The sequence below is a fragment of the Chaetura pelagica genome, unplaced genomic scaffold (genome assembly GCF_000747805.2).
Source record: "Chaetura pelagica isolate M959 unplaced genomic scaffold, ChaPel_1.0 scaffold109, whole genome shotgun sequence".
NCBI classification, from domain to species: Eukaryota; Metazoa; Chordata; class Aves; order Apodiformes; family Apodidae; genus Chaetura; species Chaetura pelagica.
This window is the reverse complement of record NW_009970725.1, coordinates 7728688-7744268: the sequence shown is the minus strand read 5'-3', so window position 1 is coordinate 7744268 and position 15581 is coordinate 7728688. Positions and strand designations below refer to the sequence as shown.

General features: G+C 40.1%; 1 protein-coding gene across 1 annotated transcript in view; it reads right to left on the bottom strand.

Annotated features, from left to right (window-relative positions):
- The window catches only part of ZNF521 (zinc finger protein 521), a 209859-nt gene extending 194623 nt beyond the window's left edge, over window positions 1–15236 (bottom strand). Inside the window, exons 1-2 of the mRNA XM_010006904.1 lie at window positions 15179–15236; window positions 13687–13866 (exon numbers count right to left, since the gene is read on the bottom strand). Of these exons, the coding sequence (XP_010005206.1) occupies window positions 13687–13866; window positions 15179–15236 (238 nt within the window). The remainder of the gene's footprint in view (window positions 1–13686; window positions 13867–15178) is intronic.
- Window positions 15237–15581: the final 345 nt, after the last annotated feature.

The following is a 15581-nucleotide window of genomic DNA, read 5'->3' as shown; positions in this document are numbered from 1 at the left end:
GATATTACTTTAGGGTTAAACACTACCCTGAGCCACATCCTCAACCCCATGATTGAGAATCGTGTGGGGCTGACAGCCCTCACATGCAGAACAGCTTCTACAGCTATGGCTGGGTTACAAGGACGAGCTTCCCTCGGTGTACGGTAAAAGAGCTTGTGCTCTCAGTTACCTCTGAAATGAAGGAGTGACAAAGAAAAGTCCTACAATTTTGAAACACAGAACTTGCATGAGTACTACGCACCTGAAAAACAAAGCATCGGCCATTTTTTGCCAATTTGGAATAATCCACCCATTTGCATCTCAGAAGTTGAAGTGCAATCTGCTTTTTGTGGATAGCAGAGAGCCTGTGGCATTTTTCACAAGAGCAGGAGGTTTGCCACATTATTCTTGGCCAGTTTCCTGTCTCCCCCTACTAGGTCTCATGGGTCTTAGCTGCTGTCTTCTGCAAAGCTGGCAACGTTTCATGGTATTGTAGATAAATAGTTGCAAAAAAGATTTGGAGCATAGAGAATGAAAGGCATTGTGCAATTCTTACAGGCATATCAAATAAAAGGGTTGCCCCACATGCAAAGAACAATACTGACACACTGAACATGTATTTATTAATCAGTTACATCTGCTAACTCCTTTCACCACTCTCACTGCATCAGATCCACTAACGGTTTCAAAAACAACGTATGAAAAAATCTGTGGGACTCACAGCGTTCAAAGATTCTCTTTTATTTCATATCCAAGCCTATGAATTTTGCAAAAGGTAGAATTTAGCCTTCAATATGTATTGGGCCTCTTTCCATACCCATAGAAGAGAACTGCGCAAGTGATTTTTAAGCACTTCAGGCACTGTCCAATAGCTGAAAAGCAACAGAAAAGGCTATAGCCTCTCATGAAATCAACTCAATATACAAACTCAACCTCTACAGTAAATTTGGGCCAGCTATGCCTGCAGTGAGATGACAAAATTACATATGTTCTGTGGAATCACAAATATCTTTTTCCCCATGATATAAGAGGTAAATGCTCCTACCATTTGGGAACTTATTGTGAGACTTTCAGTGGTATCCACTATGACACATTCCTATAGAAACACTACACAAAAGATGGAGCATTTACAAAAATGTTCAGAAAGTGATCAAATCAAGAATGAGACTGTTGCAATGGATGACTGTGTAAATAATATGACAGACTGTAGACCTGAGATTGCATCCATGTTCTTGGTTCCTATAAAAAGAATAACAAAGTCTGGCAGAGGTTGTAGAATGAAACCATGTATATTGAGTGAGTTTCACTCTTTCAGTCTGCTATTCTTGCTGAAGTACCCAACAGGAATAGTAAGCACTATTCTAGAGATTCTACAGGCAAAAAGGGAACAAACAGTAGAAAAGTGAATAGTGAAAAAGGAGGGAGAAAAGACAAGAAACAGAGAAGCAGTGGGATACTCCAGCACTAGAGAAAAATCACCTCCACCCTTCTCCGCCGAAGGGAGAACTGCAGGGATACCTGACCTGCTGACAGTGGAAAAGGCAACAGAAGTAAAAGCATAACCTCCAAAACCAGTAAAAGAACAGAAAATACAAAGATAACAAAGACAGAAAAGTCAGTACGAAGAATAAGCATACCAAATAACAAGAGAAAATCAAAGACAATGACAGGTGGAGAGGGTCACAAAGAGGTAGAATCCAATTTTAGTAAGATAAACCATTCTGCCATTTTCTCAGCCTTTGCTTTTGAGAGCATCTGATACCATGGCAGATAGGGGATGCTCTTCTACTTTCAAACTAACCTGCCATGGGAAACTGCTTGCAACTATAGGGTTAATACCACAGCCTGTCAGGTGTTTAGAAAGTGCTATTTGCAAATACGTTTGTTGATTGACTACTTTGAAATGATAAAGAGTGTTGGAAAGGCAGAGATCTGCATGCCAGGGAGAAGAATCCTGAGATCAGTAATATAACCAAATGAGAATTTGAACTTGCTAGTAGAAATCCTGCCCTCAATGAATATAACAGAGGCATTTCTACTGGTTTCAGTGAAGTAAAGATTACAGCCAACAACTGATGGTCATAAATTGAAAAACATTATTCAGTCAGGCTACACAGATGCCTATTGAAGGAAACATTGTGCTGTAATGCAAAGTATTCTAATAATATCATCACAGAAAAATGAAGTATTAGAACTTTTTCAAGTATTTCAAACACAATTTAGAAGAATAATTAGAATCATACAGAAATCTATGGTTATTGACATATTAAAACAGTGCAGGACAAAGGATGTGTTGCTTAGAAACTGAGTTTACAGGAAAGATCAAACATGCTCAGTGTTTTGCAAAAATCCAGGCATCAGTTCTGGCCACCCACTGCAGTCAGATAATAGCAATAAGAAATAAATGCATACATATGAAAAAATATTGATGTTAATTTATGTGTTAACAGTAAAACTGATGTGTTATGCACTCATGCTGAAGCCTACATTTGTAAAAGAAAGGTAAATTAGCAACTGTTATTTCCCTTCCCTATGCTTTGCTTTTACAGCTGGCAGAAGGTTTGCAAAGTACTTGAAAAACTTGACCCTTCTCCAGTCTCCCCCGCATGAGTCACCCAACCTTCCTTCAGTCATTAGGCTGCACTTTCTGCTGGGATCCAGCACTAAAACAAATAAGAGACACCAGTTCTGGTCATGGTGAGAGAGGTAATAAACCAGTGACAGGTATTTTTATGAAATTTAAAATTAATTCCCATATATTATACACACTGACCAAGTGCCAATCCATGATACTATCTTATGTAGTGTTCTATTGCAAAAGACATTTTGAAGTGCTCCAGTTCATTCCCTGTCCTGAAAGAATGTTTTCTTTGTTTACATACAGGCAAAATAATTTACCATATTTTGTGTAGTTAAGAAATTTTACAGACAAAATATTAAATCACTTTACTTGTACATATATAAAATAAACATTATTTTGATAACATTATTAAAGAGTCAACCCACACCAAAACTTCACGAAGTTCCAGCACTTCATGTAATTATTTAATCACTGTCAAATACTCTTTGTCAAGTGAAGAGTTTTTTTGAAGTTGATGGCCAGTTCACCTTTTCTAGTTTGCTTCAGTTCACCATGATAACTCTCAGGTCTACCATGTCTCTAATACATGCACATTTCTGGGAAAACCCCATTTTCTTCTCCTCCAAAATAAATCCCAAATTCCATTGAGAGAAGTAATCATACTCAGTCAGCCAAATTTAGTAACAAATTGACACTTTTCTGTCCACAGACCCTCCTGCTATTTTAGTTCCAAACTTGACTACTATTACACTAACTGTGCTGAGTGAACTGCTGTCCCCATAAACTCCCCACAGTGCACACAGGAGACACAACCCCTTTTAAACTTCATGGAGTTCCCACTGCAGTGTAGAAGAGAAAAATTCAGAGATTATGGAATAATCATCTCAAAATCGATCAATTTCCCCCTGAAGGTAAAAAACTGAAAGAAAGAGAAAAGTTGAACAGTTCCAGCTTGCCTTCTTGAAGGGAAAGTACCCCCAGGGCATGTTGTAGAATGATCCCCATCTCTTTCTCCTGATGCTTATTAAGAGGTCATAGATCTCAGTTACACTGAAGCATTCCCAAATGATATCCCCAGCTAAGGACTATGACCTCTTAGTACAAGTACAGTGAAATAAAATTAGGAATATTAAGAGTTCACATTAAGAAAGAGTTTGACTCAACCATCAGTCATTTTGGAAGAACAGCTGGAATGAATGGCATATTTGGTGTCTTGTAAAAAAACAGATTTAATAAAAGGGACTGCAGGTTCTAGTGTTTTCCATAGGTACAGCATCCTGTACCAGGGCCAAATTTCTATGTTGAAAATCACAAAAAACAGATTTAATAAAAGGGACTGCAGGTTCTAGTGTTTTCCATAGGTACAGCATCCTGTACCAGGGCCAAATTTCTATGTCTGAACATCACAGTGGATTTCCACAACAGAATATTCAATACAATAGGTGCCTGTCTCAGAAAGCAAAAAGTACGGCTCAGAACATCCTGGGTGAATTAATTTGTTTTTTTCTCTTTGTCTTAAGTCTATTTCCTTAAACTAACAGTGGTAGTATAGAAGTGATTTTACAACCATGGCAGACAGCTTATTAGGCCAAGACCAAGCAGGGACTGGAATGTCTTTAATAATCCTTCCTTTCCAACAATTATCTTTTTTCATGAAAAGCAGTTTTTTCACACCATCCAGATGATGCTTGAGAGCATAAACTGAGACCATACAGGTGGTGTGTTAGTGAACTACCACAACACCTGGAAACCTTAACACTCCTACTGCTGATTGTATAAACATGAATTAAGGTTCTTCTACAACTCTATTAAGCAAAGTGTTAAAGAGCTGTGGGGCATTTTGTTACATTTGGCTTTCAAGCTATGAATTTAACTGCTGAACATATAAGTAATGATAATCTGTTGTACCTCCCATTCTGTTCATTTCTAAATGGTAATTAAAGCAAGCACCAATAATAAAAACAGCAAGTATTTCAAGAAAATTATTTTAGAAGGTACAGGAAATTCACCACTTAAAAAAGACTAATTTGTCATGGCAGTAAGACCTATTTTGTAAAACACCGACAATATATTATAAATATCCCAGTAAAACAGAAGCATAGAAAAAACAACAGGTAGTTACTCTACGGTAGCTGATTTTCTGAACACTGCAGTCAGTACAGACTGTAGGTGTATATATGTGCATATATGCAAGACAGTCATCACTTTACTTTTAATAGTGTGTCTATCAGAATCATTCACATGAATTCCCATTGTACTAGGTAAAGGTCAGGGCAGCTATGACCCTGTATCAGAAGCAGCTTAACAATTCAAAGTCTGTATTACTGAGGACTGTGAAAAGCAAGACAAGCTTGGCCACAGGATCCATATTGATTACAACAGTAATTGGAAGCAGCATAGTTATCATAGGGTAAGTAATGACTATTTTTGCTTCTTCACATATGTGCCAGTGTTGATGATTCCCCCTTCCCCCTCCCTTCTCTCCCCTGCAGGCAACCATCTTCCTTGGACAATGAGAATTAGGAATTTCAGCTGCACAGACCAAATAGTGATTATAATACTGCTCTCCCAAAACTGGATGGAGTCTGGCAGCTACATGATCTACACAATGCCTGAAAAAGGTCAGTGGATTACCTCATGTCATCACCTGGCAGATCTTAGAAATTGGATCCTCTTCTGAAACAGGCAGGAGATGTCACTCGAGCACTGGGAGACCGAAGTTAATATTCAATGGGAAAGACACAGTAGCCAAATGGTAACACAGAGAGATAACCTGTACTGCCCATTTGGAAACACTCTGTGAGGAAATGGCTTGACCTTTAGAACACCCAGTAGTGGATATAAATAAATGGAGAAACAGACTGTCAATGTAATAAAGCAAAGTTCTGGATCTAGCTAGGGCAGATTTTCAACAGAGTGTAAGGGAAGCACTTGAGCTAAGTCTGAAAAAGCTAGGGAGCTTGGCAAGTCAGTGCTTGGAGACAGGGACACAGAGCTAGCTTGGTAACCACAAAATACCAAATCCAGAAGAAGTACTGTTATCGTGGCCCCTCCCAGGGCCTAATGCTATTGCACTCACCCACAATGGTAAGTCAGGTATGTCTAACTGATGCTTTCACAATCCTATGTAAAATGGCATCACAAAGATATGTCTTCTGGTATAGCTTAGGACTATGTCCAGAAGTCCTACTGCTTGAGCATGACTTGGGAAGAAGACACTGAAGAAAGGTATACTGCTTACAGAAACCTCTGAATACATGCTGAAAAACAGACTCTGGATGATAGACACGTGGGACCTTTTAACTTGCAAAGCCACGTACTGTTGTCCTCAATTTTCATTTCTTATCCTCAGTGAAAGAGTATTTACTTGAGAAGCTTTGAGCAGAAGTGATCAAAAGCATGTTTCAAATCTGTGATGCCCAAGTCGCAGGATTATTGGATTCATATTCCAGACAAGAAAGGATACCACGTGTGTGTAACAGCACTTTGGTCAAACTCTTTTGCCAAACTGCATTTGCCCAGTGAGGCATGGAGTGCCTCAAGACAAGCCTTAAGAGCCCTGTACATGATGCTAGATGATTTAAATGTAAAATACAGTTGAGAGACTAGACCTGGTAAGCTCCCCACTGGGGCTGCCTACACCAAACCCCTTTGCCAACCAGAGAACCACAGTCTCCAGTGGAGAGGTTTGGGTGTAGACCAGGACTTCATGGGGAGGCGTCTCTGTCCATGGTACCCACGGAGGAAGCGCTGAATTAACAGCTCTGGTCCACGATCTTGCTGTTAAGGTGGGAGCTTAGGTTCACACCATATCAGTTCCTTGGTGAACACACACAGTAGCTAAGACCACCAAAGTTATCCTTGCCAGTATGTCCTAAGAGAATAATCTGCCTCTTTTAGCGATAGAAAAGCAAGCTAAAATAAAAGGAAAACAGGAACCAAAACTGACAAAAAAAGATTAAATGAGAGACATACAGGAAGCACTTAAGAGTCCCTTGGAAGACCCCACCACTTGCTTCCTCTCTCACCTCCAAACATAATAAGAGTTCTGGCTTTTTCAATTAATGCTCATGAACAGGTTTATTACAGGGCTTTCCTGAGTCAAGAGTAACAGGTCCATGATACAGACAGCAGCTGCTTTCATTTACAAGGGGTCACCAACAGACAATTCAGGAAGTGCAACAGGCTGCTTTTAAAATACCCAGGAGGTGAAGATCTACTGGTTTTATGACTGATTAACAATTTCAAGAGCAAAGATTAATGGCTTCCAAGCAAAAGGGGGAGGAGTTTACGCCTCCTTGCCTATGTTGGCTATTCATCATGGATCTACTGTCTCTCAAAGTAAGTACTAGGGGTTCTGAAGAACAGCAAGACGGCTATGCAGCCTACTTTCACAGCTTTCAGCTCCAGCATACACACGTTTCCTTCACATCTGAGCAGTACAAAGCTACCCATAGAAGTATTTATACAGAATTTTGATATGAAAATCTAAGAATGCAATTATCAAGACCTTTATCTATCCTCCCCAGAAGCACACGGTTCTGGATATGAACTTCTGTAGGGCAGATTCTCCAAATTGTTATGACTTTTGCAGGACTTGGCCACTCTGTAATGCATATAAATCTTTCATCCAAGTCCACTGACAGGCTTTACACTCCTCTTTGAATTCAAAATTATGATTTTTGGAGACAGAGGCTGTAGTTACCACACTGTTCCCCTTTTTTCCTAAATATCAGGGATTTGGAGTTACAGACATGGGTCCTCAACCATGTAATTCTGAAAGGGTATGAGTCCACAACTTGCAAACTCAAAGAACTGCATTGAACTACCATGTGTATTGCCTGGGACAGGAAACTGGAGGAGAGGGTCTGCTTTCCACTGTCTCAAAGAGAATGCCATTTTGTAGAAAAGAAGTCAGAAGTTTGTGGCCCAAAGCAAATGGAAAAGTAGAAGCATGTCCCTGTCGTACAGCAAGGGGAAGCTGTCTAAGGAAAGACAGGCCTAAGTTCAAGTTCCCAGTCCAAGCACTGTTTGTCTTCCATTCAATAACTGTGTAATGTAAAATCCATATGCAGTCCTTGGTGCAGGAATTCTCAAGAGAAACAGGGTGACTCTCTCAAGTGAAGTAACTGTACTTGGCAAACAGTGTTTGGCAATGTGCCACTAACTGCAATGAGACAGATGAATATGCTTTTGGTGCATCACAGATTTAACTTCTTAGGGTCCTTGTCCTCAGAAGCACTTCTACCAAGCCCAAATGGTTCTCTGTACCACAGAAATGCCCAGGACCCTTGCCATGTATCTTTTCTCCACACAGCCAGTGGAAACTGAAAAAAACAGTTGCAAGATCTGAAATATTGTATTATTTTGCCAGCAGGAAGAGCAATTCTATCTAGGATATCAAAGCATGACAATGCCAAGTGTTCACAAGATTTATCTTCCAGTTTCACACAGCACAGCATACACCCTTTGGGACAAAATTCTCTGGAAAGTTCTCAAGACTTCTAGCGAAAGAGATGGTCCTGGCATTACCAACTTACTCAGAAAGATGAAAGACTCCTGGGCACAAGGAAGAAAAGAGGCAAGAAAACTAAACCATTATAGTGGAATCTCTGTTACCTCCCATTTGGTAAGTCCATGATCACATGTGTTGTGTGATGTTTGTGAAGCTATTGCTAGGTATCACAACCTCTTATTTCTAGACATGCAAGAAGGTGTTTCTCAACCACACAGAAGGATGATATCCATGAAAATAATTTTTGTCATAACTGGAAACACTGAAATATGGACCTAGCTAGAAGTTCCCAGCCTAGTGATACTGCAGTGCTGATGAAGAGCAGCACTCAAAACAACTAATGTCCAACACAACTGCTGGAATTATTTTCAGATGGCATGCTAGAGGAAACTGATCAGAGCTGGAGAGTAGGACTGTATCTCTGCATTGGCAGTGGACACACAGTTATAGCCAGTAACCTTTTCAACATCAGAAGAAACTTAGGGGATAAGATGAACGGCTTTCAGTTCTACTTGACGTACTTACTCAACCTGTCAAAGCTCCAGCACTAAGCTAGCCCTCAAAGAATAAAACTAAGTCTACCTAATCACCTAAAGGTAAAATAAATATCCCCAATGCAGAAACAGTTCATGTCCTTTACCTAAGAACACCCTTAGCCTTGAAGCTAGAAATGCATATGATTCAGTAGTCTACTTTCTGACAAGTTTTACAGCCTGTGATGCCGAGGGGCTAGTAAAGAAATCATGTAACAGACACTAGGACTACTGACATTCAGGTGGAGGATGGCAGGCTTGTGTACCAGCACCTCCTTTGCTGTTGAGTTATCCAACAACTCAGCAAAAGAGACTGGCATGTTAACTGCATGTTTGACTGCAATCAAGAAAGCACCATAGGGTGATCCTTTTTCTAGCATTACTCTGGTTATGACTGAGGCTTCTGATGCCAAAGCGACCTACATAATCTTCAAGAGAACCAAGCCTGAGCTGAACAGCTCTGAACAGAGTCACAGGAGAGACACTTACCATGTATCCAGGGGAGACTTCATAAGAGTACAATCCCTGAGCATTTGGACTAAAAGCAGACATCTTGAGTGCTATTATGCAGCTTGTGCAGGACAGCCAGGTGATCACGACCAGTCAGCATGAGTTCATGAAAGGCAGGTCCTGCTTGATGAGCCTAATCTCCTTCTATGACAAGGTGACCCATTTACTGCGTGAGGGAAAGGCTGTGGATATTGTTTACCTGGACCTTAGTAAAGCCTTCAACACTTTCTCACAGCATTCTCTTGGAGAAACTGGCTACATACAGCCTAGTCTTTGCTAGGTAAAAAAACGGCTGGATGGCTGGGTGAATGGAGTAAAATCCATTTGGCGGCTGGTCACAAGTGGCGTGTCCCAGGGCTCAGCATTGGGGCCAGTTTTGTTTAATATCTTTATCAGTTATCTGGATGATGGGATTGAGTGCACTGTCAGTAAGTTTGAAGATGATACTAAGTTGGGAGGGAGTGTTGATCTGCCTGAGAGTAGGATGGCTCCACAGTGGATCTATAGGCTGGACTGATGGGTCAAAGCCAACTGTATGAGGTTCAACAAGGCCAAGTGCTGGGTCCTGCACTTGGGTCACAACAACCCCATGCAATGCAACATGATGGGGGAAGGGTGGCTGTAAAATTGCCTAGAGTAAAAGGACCTGGAAGTGTTGATCAACAGCCAGTTGAATGTGAGCCAGTATTGTGCCCAGGTGGCCAAGAATGCCAACAGCATCTTGGCTTGTATCAAGAATAGTGTGCCCAGTAGGACTAGGAAAGTGATTGTTTCCCTTTACTTGGCATTGGTGAGGCTGCATCTTGAGCACTGTGTTCAGTTCTGGACCCGTCACTACAAGAAGGACACTGAGGTTCTGAAGTGGGTGCAAAGAATGAGACAAAGCTGGTCAAGGACCTAGAGAACAAGTCTTACAAGCAGCATCTGAGGGAACTGGGGCTGTTTAGCATGGAGAAAAAGAGGCTGAGGGGAGAACTTATTGCTCTCTACAATCAACTCAAAGGAGGTTGTAGCAATGAGGTGGTTGGTCTCTTCTCCCTAGTAACTAGCCACAAGACAACAGGAAATCATCTTGTGCCAGAGGAGTTTTAGATTAGATGCTTGAAGAAACTTTTTCACTGAAAGGGTTATTAAACACTGCAACAGGCTGCCCAAGGAGGTGGTTGAAACATCATCCCTGGAGGTGTTTAAAAGATGTGTAGATGTGGTACCTAGGAATATGGTTTAGCACTGGACTTGGCAGAGTTTGGTTAATGGTTGGACTTGATGATCTTAAAGGTTTTTTCCAACCAGAACAATTCTGTGAAAGGTGAAAGAAAGAGTATAAAGCACTGTGCAGGGACAAGATATTATAAAACAAGCAGAAGACGACTACAGAAGTTGTCTGACAAATTGTGCTCCACCAATAGCATATATGGCAGCACTGCAAAAGGTTACATTTCTTTCCTGTTGGCAGAAGGAAAGAATATGAAGTTGAGGGTTTATTAGTAGAGCACCGTGTTTGATCCTGCATGCATGTTTCTACAGTGAGATTCAAACTGACATACTAGGACATCAGGTTCACAGACATGCTAGCTAGATCCTTTACTTAGACACACAACTCAGAGGATGACAATGTGCAATTAGTTCATGAGTTTTTAAATGGAAATGCTGCAGGAAGGATAAAGTGAGAAAAAAAATAACATCAGAGAGAAAAACTATTAAATCCATATTTTTCTTGCAATCTTTTGAAATTACTAGATTAATATAGTTCAGCATTTTATCTGCCCATGTAATACAAGTATTGCAAAGAATATTTTTTTTTTTACCTTTCCCTGTTATCCATTATCGGTATTCCACAAACATCACAGGAATTGTCAGCAGTTAACATAAATAAATCAACACCTCTTCAGAGAAAGTTTCAGTGAAGGAATTTCAGATGATAGCAAAAAATACTACTAAATAGCTCATGAAGGGCCTACTCCATTCCCCACTGAAGTCAATGAGAACATCTTCATTGACTTCAATGGATATTGGATCAGACCCAAACTGAAAAGATCACTAGCACACATATTAGGATTAAAAAAAAACAGCTATACCCTCCCCTAGAAAAAGAACATCAGTTCAATTCAAACAACAGATTACAGGAAGAAACCAGCTGGGGAGAACTTTTTTCTCATCCTTTGAAAATCATCTGCAAGAGAACAGCAATTCAAGATCCTGAGAGCTACATCTTACCGAGTTTTAAGTAACTCTCATGTCCCACCGTCCTCTGAATAGGAGGACTGACTGTCACTTTGAGAGATTGGGATCACTGTTTAATAAACTAGCTCCCTTCTCCCCATTGCTGTCTTTGGTTGAGAGTACAGAATGAAGATTCAATAATGTAATTTTACTCCTCCCACTGAAGTGCAAAAGCTTCAGAAGAACACATCAAACATTTTCAAATGCAAAACCTAGAAGCCTCAGTATTAATATGAGAACTTAACAGGAACAAGCCCCACTCTCAAGCATGTTACAAGGTTGGAAGAATTAAGGGCAGTCAAGACACTATGACACTCAATGTTTCATACTCAGAGTTTTACCAACAGGTTGCCTTAAGCCACTACTGTTTTGCCACTCTGTTTGCTCTATCAACGTAATTGTTGATTTTACCCTGTATAATTATATGGAAAATGATCCTACAACTGGGCCAACCCAAATAACTGTTTCAGGCAGTCCAATCCCTACCCATGCACTACCACAAGTCCCCTTGAAAGAGAGGCAAAGATATTTTTTTGAACTTAGACAATTTTTTTCAAGATTCACTTTCATTCCCTCATTTTCTGACATCATACATTATTCCTGCCTTTACACATGCACCCCAAGTTGATTAATCCAGCATACTTGTTTTCACTCTCATTTAGCAACACAGCTCTCAGCAAGAGAAGTTCTGCGTTCATGTGCACTGCTCTGGGACTCTTCCTACTTACTGCTTCCCCTACTTGGTTTTCTTCAGTTCCTTAACCCAACTGGGCAAGTACTGCTCAGTGCACTCTCAGATTTAAAGCATAGAAACCACTTGGTAGAAGTGGGAAGAAGGGGCACCAACCAACTAACCATAAAGGAGAAACAGTCATATTAGATCAAAGTGAAAAAACATGAATAAATGGGATTTGAGGCAGTAAAGGGAAGATCCAGAGGATCAGGGCAGGGGGAACACTTTGTGGGAGATGGAAGAAAGAGACAAGCTAAAGTCACTAATTTTTCAACACCAAAGAGCAAATGAGAGGAGATGTATGAAGGAGAGAAAAACATTACATTGTTTTAAAGTCAAGAGAGAGTATCCATACTGATAAAACACATGAGCAATATGGATTAATATATCCTAGAAGTTTGTAGAAGTGATTAGGGAATGGCAGAACCAACTGTATCTGAAGTTAGAAAAACATTTTACAGGCAAGAAAAGGCGAAGTGATACATTAATAACAGTAAACATTTCTTGCTGCAGCAGATTTTCATCTTCCATGATCTGAAGTTGAGAATAAAACCATTTGACAAATTCACATTACTTCCTCAACTTTCCTTCTGCTCCTGCCCACTTCTACTCACCTTCTTTTCACACTTCATCCTCAAGAGCAGTACTGCTACTTTACTTTTATGTCATCCTGCCAGGACTTAGCGTATGGATCTACTGGTATCAAAAATAAATCAGAAAGCTCTCCAAAGATAAGCACACCACACAACTTTCTAAAACCATTCTCAAATGGGAAGGATGGCTTTCCTTGTTTACAAAGGCATAATAAAGAAAGGTTTTTAACATAACAGCACAATAAATATATTTTACGCTGTAGTGGCTAAAACTAAAGTACCATCTAATAAAAAATAAAAATGTCTTTCTGAGACTACTTGGACCTACAGTGCATACCCTCAAAAGACCTTCAAAATATAAAGGGCAAAAGTCCTCCAGCAGATGTCACATGCTATCCTAGATGAGGAGCTTTGTATACAATCATTTCAAAGAGGAACCCAGGTCCATTCACCCAACTCTGCTCAGCTCAGTAGTATATGAACAGCACCCAGTTCTGCCCCTTGACTAAAGCCAGGATTTTATTTTCCCTCTAACAATTTGCTTCATTCTTCTCAACTTTCAGTTATTGATTATTGTACAGTCATCTGTAGTTAAAAGATTAGACTAATGCAACATGCCATTGTGCAAATTCATGCATTATGCGGTTGCACTTAAACCCCACTTACAAATTCCCTCTGCATACAGAAGTGACTTAGGAAAACACATGTCTAAGTAAAATACAGAAAGCTGTACAGTATGGATCTACAAAATACACACAGCAGCCAGGCACAGACAGCTAATGAACACTTCAAATACAGTGACAATGCAGTAATTATCCATACATTCTTCGGTATGAAGAAAACATATAGTGCTCCATTTACAGTATAATCTTGTCCCAGAATCTGTTTATAAAGGTCCCACCCAAGTATTCAAGTGCAAAAGTTAAAGAATTGAGAAAGAAGGAAAGAGATAAGAAGCAGAGGATGGGAATCAGAAATAGAACAGTGAAAGAAGCCACAAAGTGATAAGCATTGTTTACCTGTCAGTTGACATTGATTAATCTTGTGTTCTGTGATATCACTCAGTGACTCAAACACCTGGAGGCAGCTGTCACAGCTGTGCACAGCTTCTTCTTCTAACTCCTCCCCTTCATCCGGCCTTTTCTTACAGTCTAGCACTTCTCCATCTTCTGTCTTGTCCTCTAGCGTACAGGTAGGGTCTGAAAGAAAATCAAGACCACGATGTCAGGCATCTAAGAAGATGGACCTTTAAAAATTTAAAAAAACAACAACAACAAAACAAAAACAATCAAGATAGGTTATTGTAGTAATGATGAGAAGAAACATACTTGGCATGAGCCTGTGGCACACCATAGATTTTATTGCTAAATAAGCAAAGAAGGCTTTTTCGTTTGGTTGTTTGTTTTTTTTTCTAATCTCAATGAAAGGAGAATTTGTTCTACTCCCACAAACTCAGCTCGAATTCTCACTCAAGCATGCTTCATTCTTCCATGCTTCAATGTTAGGTTTGTCAGTTTTATCAAAGCTATTGAAGCTGCTTTGATCATTGTAAGAAAGTATAAGCCACCTATGCAATTAGTTTTCAATGAAAGGAAAAATCAAATCAATGACTGTGCAGGAACTTATTTCACTGTTAACTACAGCGTTTCACAGGAAATTACCAGAATTAAAAGACTAGCAAATTTGATGTACATAAACATGAAATTAATCTTGATTTTACAACCCACTCCAACATTCCATCACCACACTATCTGACACAACCAAAGCCCTGGAAAGATTATACACTGGGCCAAAATGCTTTGAACTTGTGACTTCAGACAAACCTGATAAACTTCTTGTATTTGCCAGATCACGGACAAATGGAAACTAACTATTGTAAAACCTAAATAGTACACAAGAAAACATCTGTCTTTTTGACATACTAACAAGCATTTTGGGGATAGCAGGATAGCTCTAGCCTCAGCGCAGCAGTCCTGAGTCCAGCTGCAGCTTCTAAACTGGAAGAAATATGTGGTCTCACCAACATTCCCTATGCACAGACAAGCCACACCACTCACTGCACTACCTTGGCTCTGCAGATGACCAGCACAGACAGAGCAAGATATTGTAAAGCCTAGAACTTTTTCTCCTCTGAGGAGAAGCAGAGTAGCTTTAACTACTCTTGACTTTTTGCCCACTTTACTAAAAGCTTCCTTCAAAAGACAGAAATAAAACAATCTGTCTTCCCTAATAAAGCAAGCTGGCACTTAACTTTGTTTTTCCTTGGGAACCACACTACAACAAGTGAAATGTAGAAGAAAAATGGTTGTGTGCGTTCCAGCAAAAAGAATGCAAGCGTTTCACCACTTTTCCCTTTTCTGTTTTGGCTGCCTCATCATTCCTTTTAGATATTTGAGAGTGCTAAAGCTGAAGCAAGTCATTTTAGAAAACAAGGACAAAGTCACATAATAACAGGAGACTGGGCAAGTGCATTTTAAGATGTTACGCTCTTTAGCCAAGTGGGTGACTAACCAGGAGCAGGCTTCTTGTCCACAGCAACACTGACGTGGTATCTGTGAACCCACTTCATTTAGTGTTGCAATTGTATAGGCACAACAAGTCACAATAACCTGAGAGGAACTAAAACATGCGAGCACCAAATTAATATTAGAATGGGAAAGGCATTAGGAGGAGGATGATTCCACTTTAAACTACTCTTGATTAAATCCTCTCTCAGCCCCCTACAGTGATGTGGGTTCAGCCATCCCTGAATTTGCCACTGTGCACAAAGTGCAGGTATTCTTGCTGCCCACAACCAAGGTCAGGGCTCTCATCATCTTCCTACATCCTTTGGTCCACACTGCTGCACCCTGCCCTTCAACTGTTCAAACACAAACAGACCCACAACCAGAAACTGGACACGACCCATGTCAAA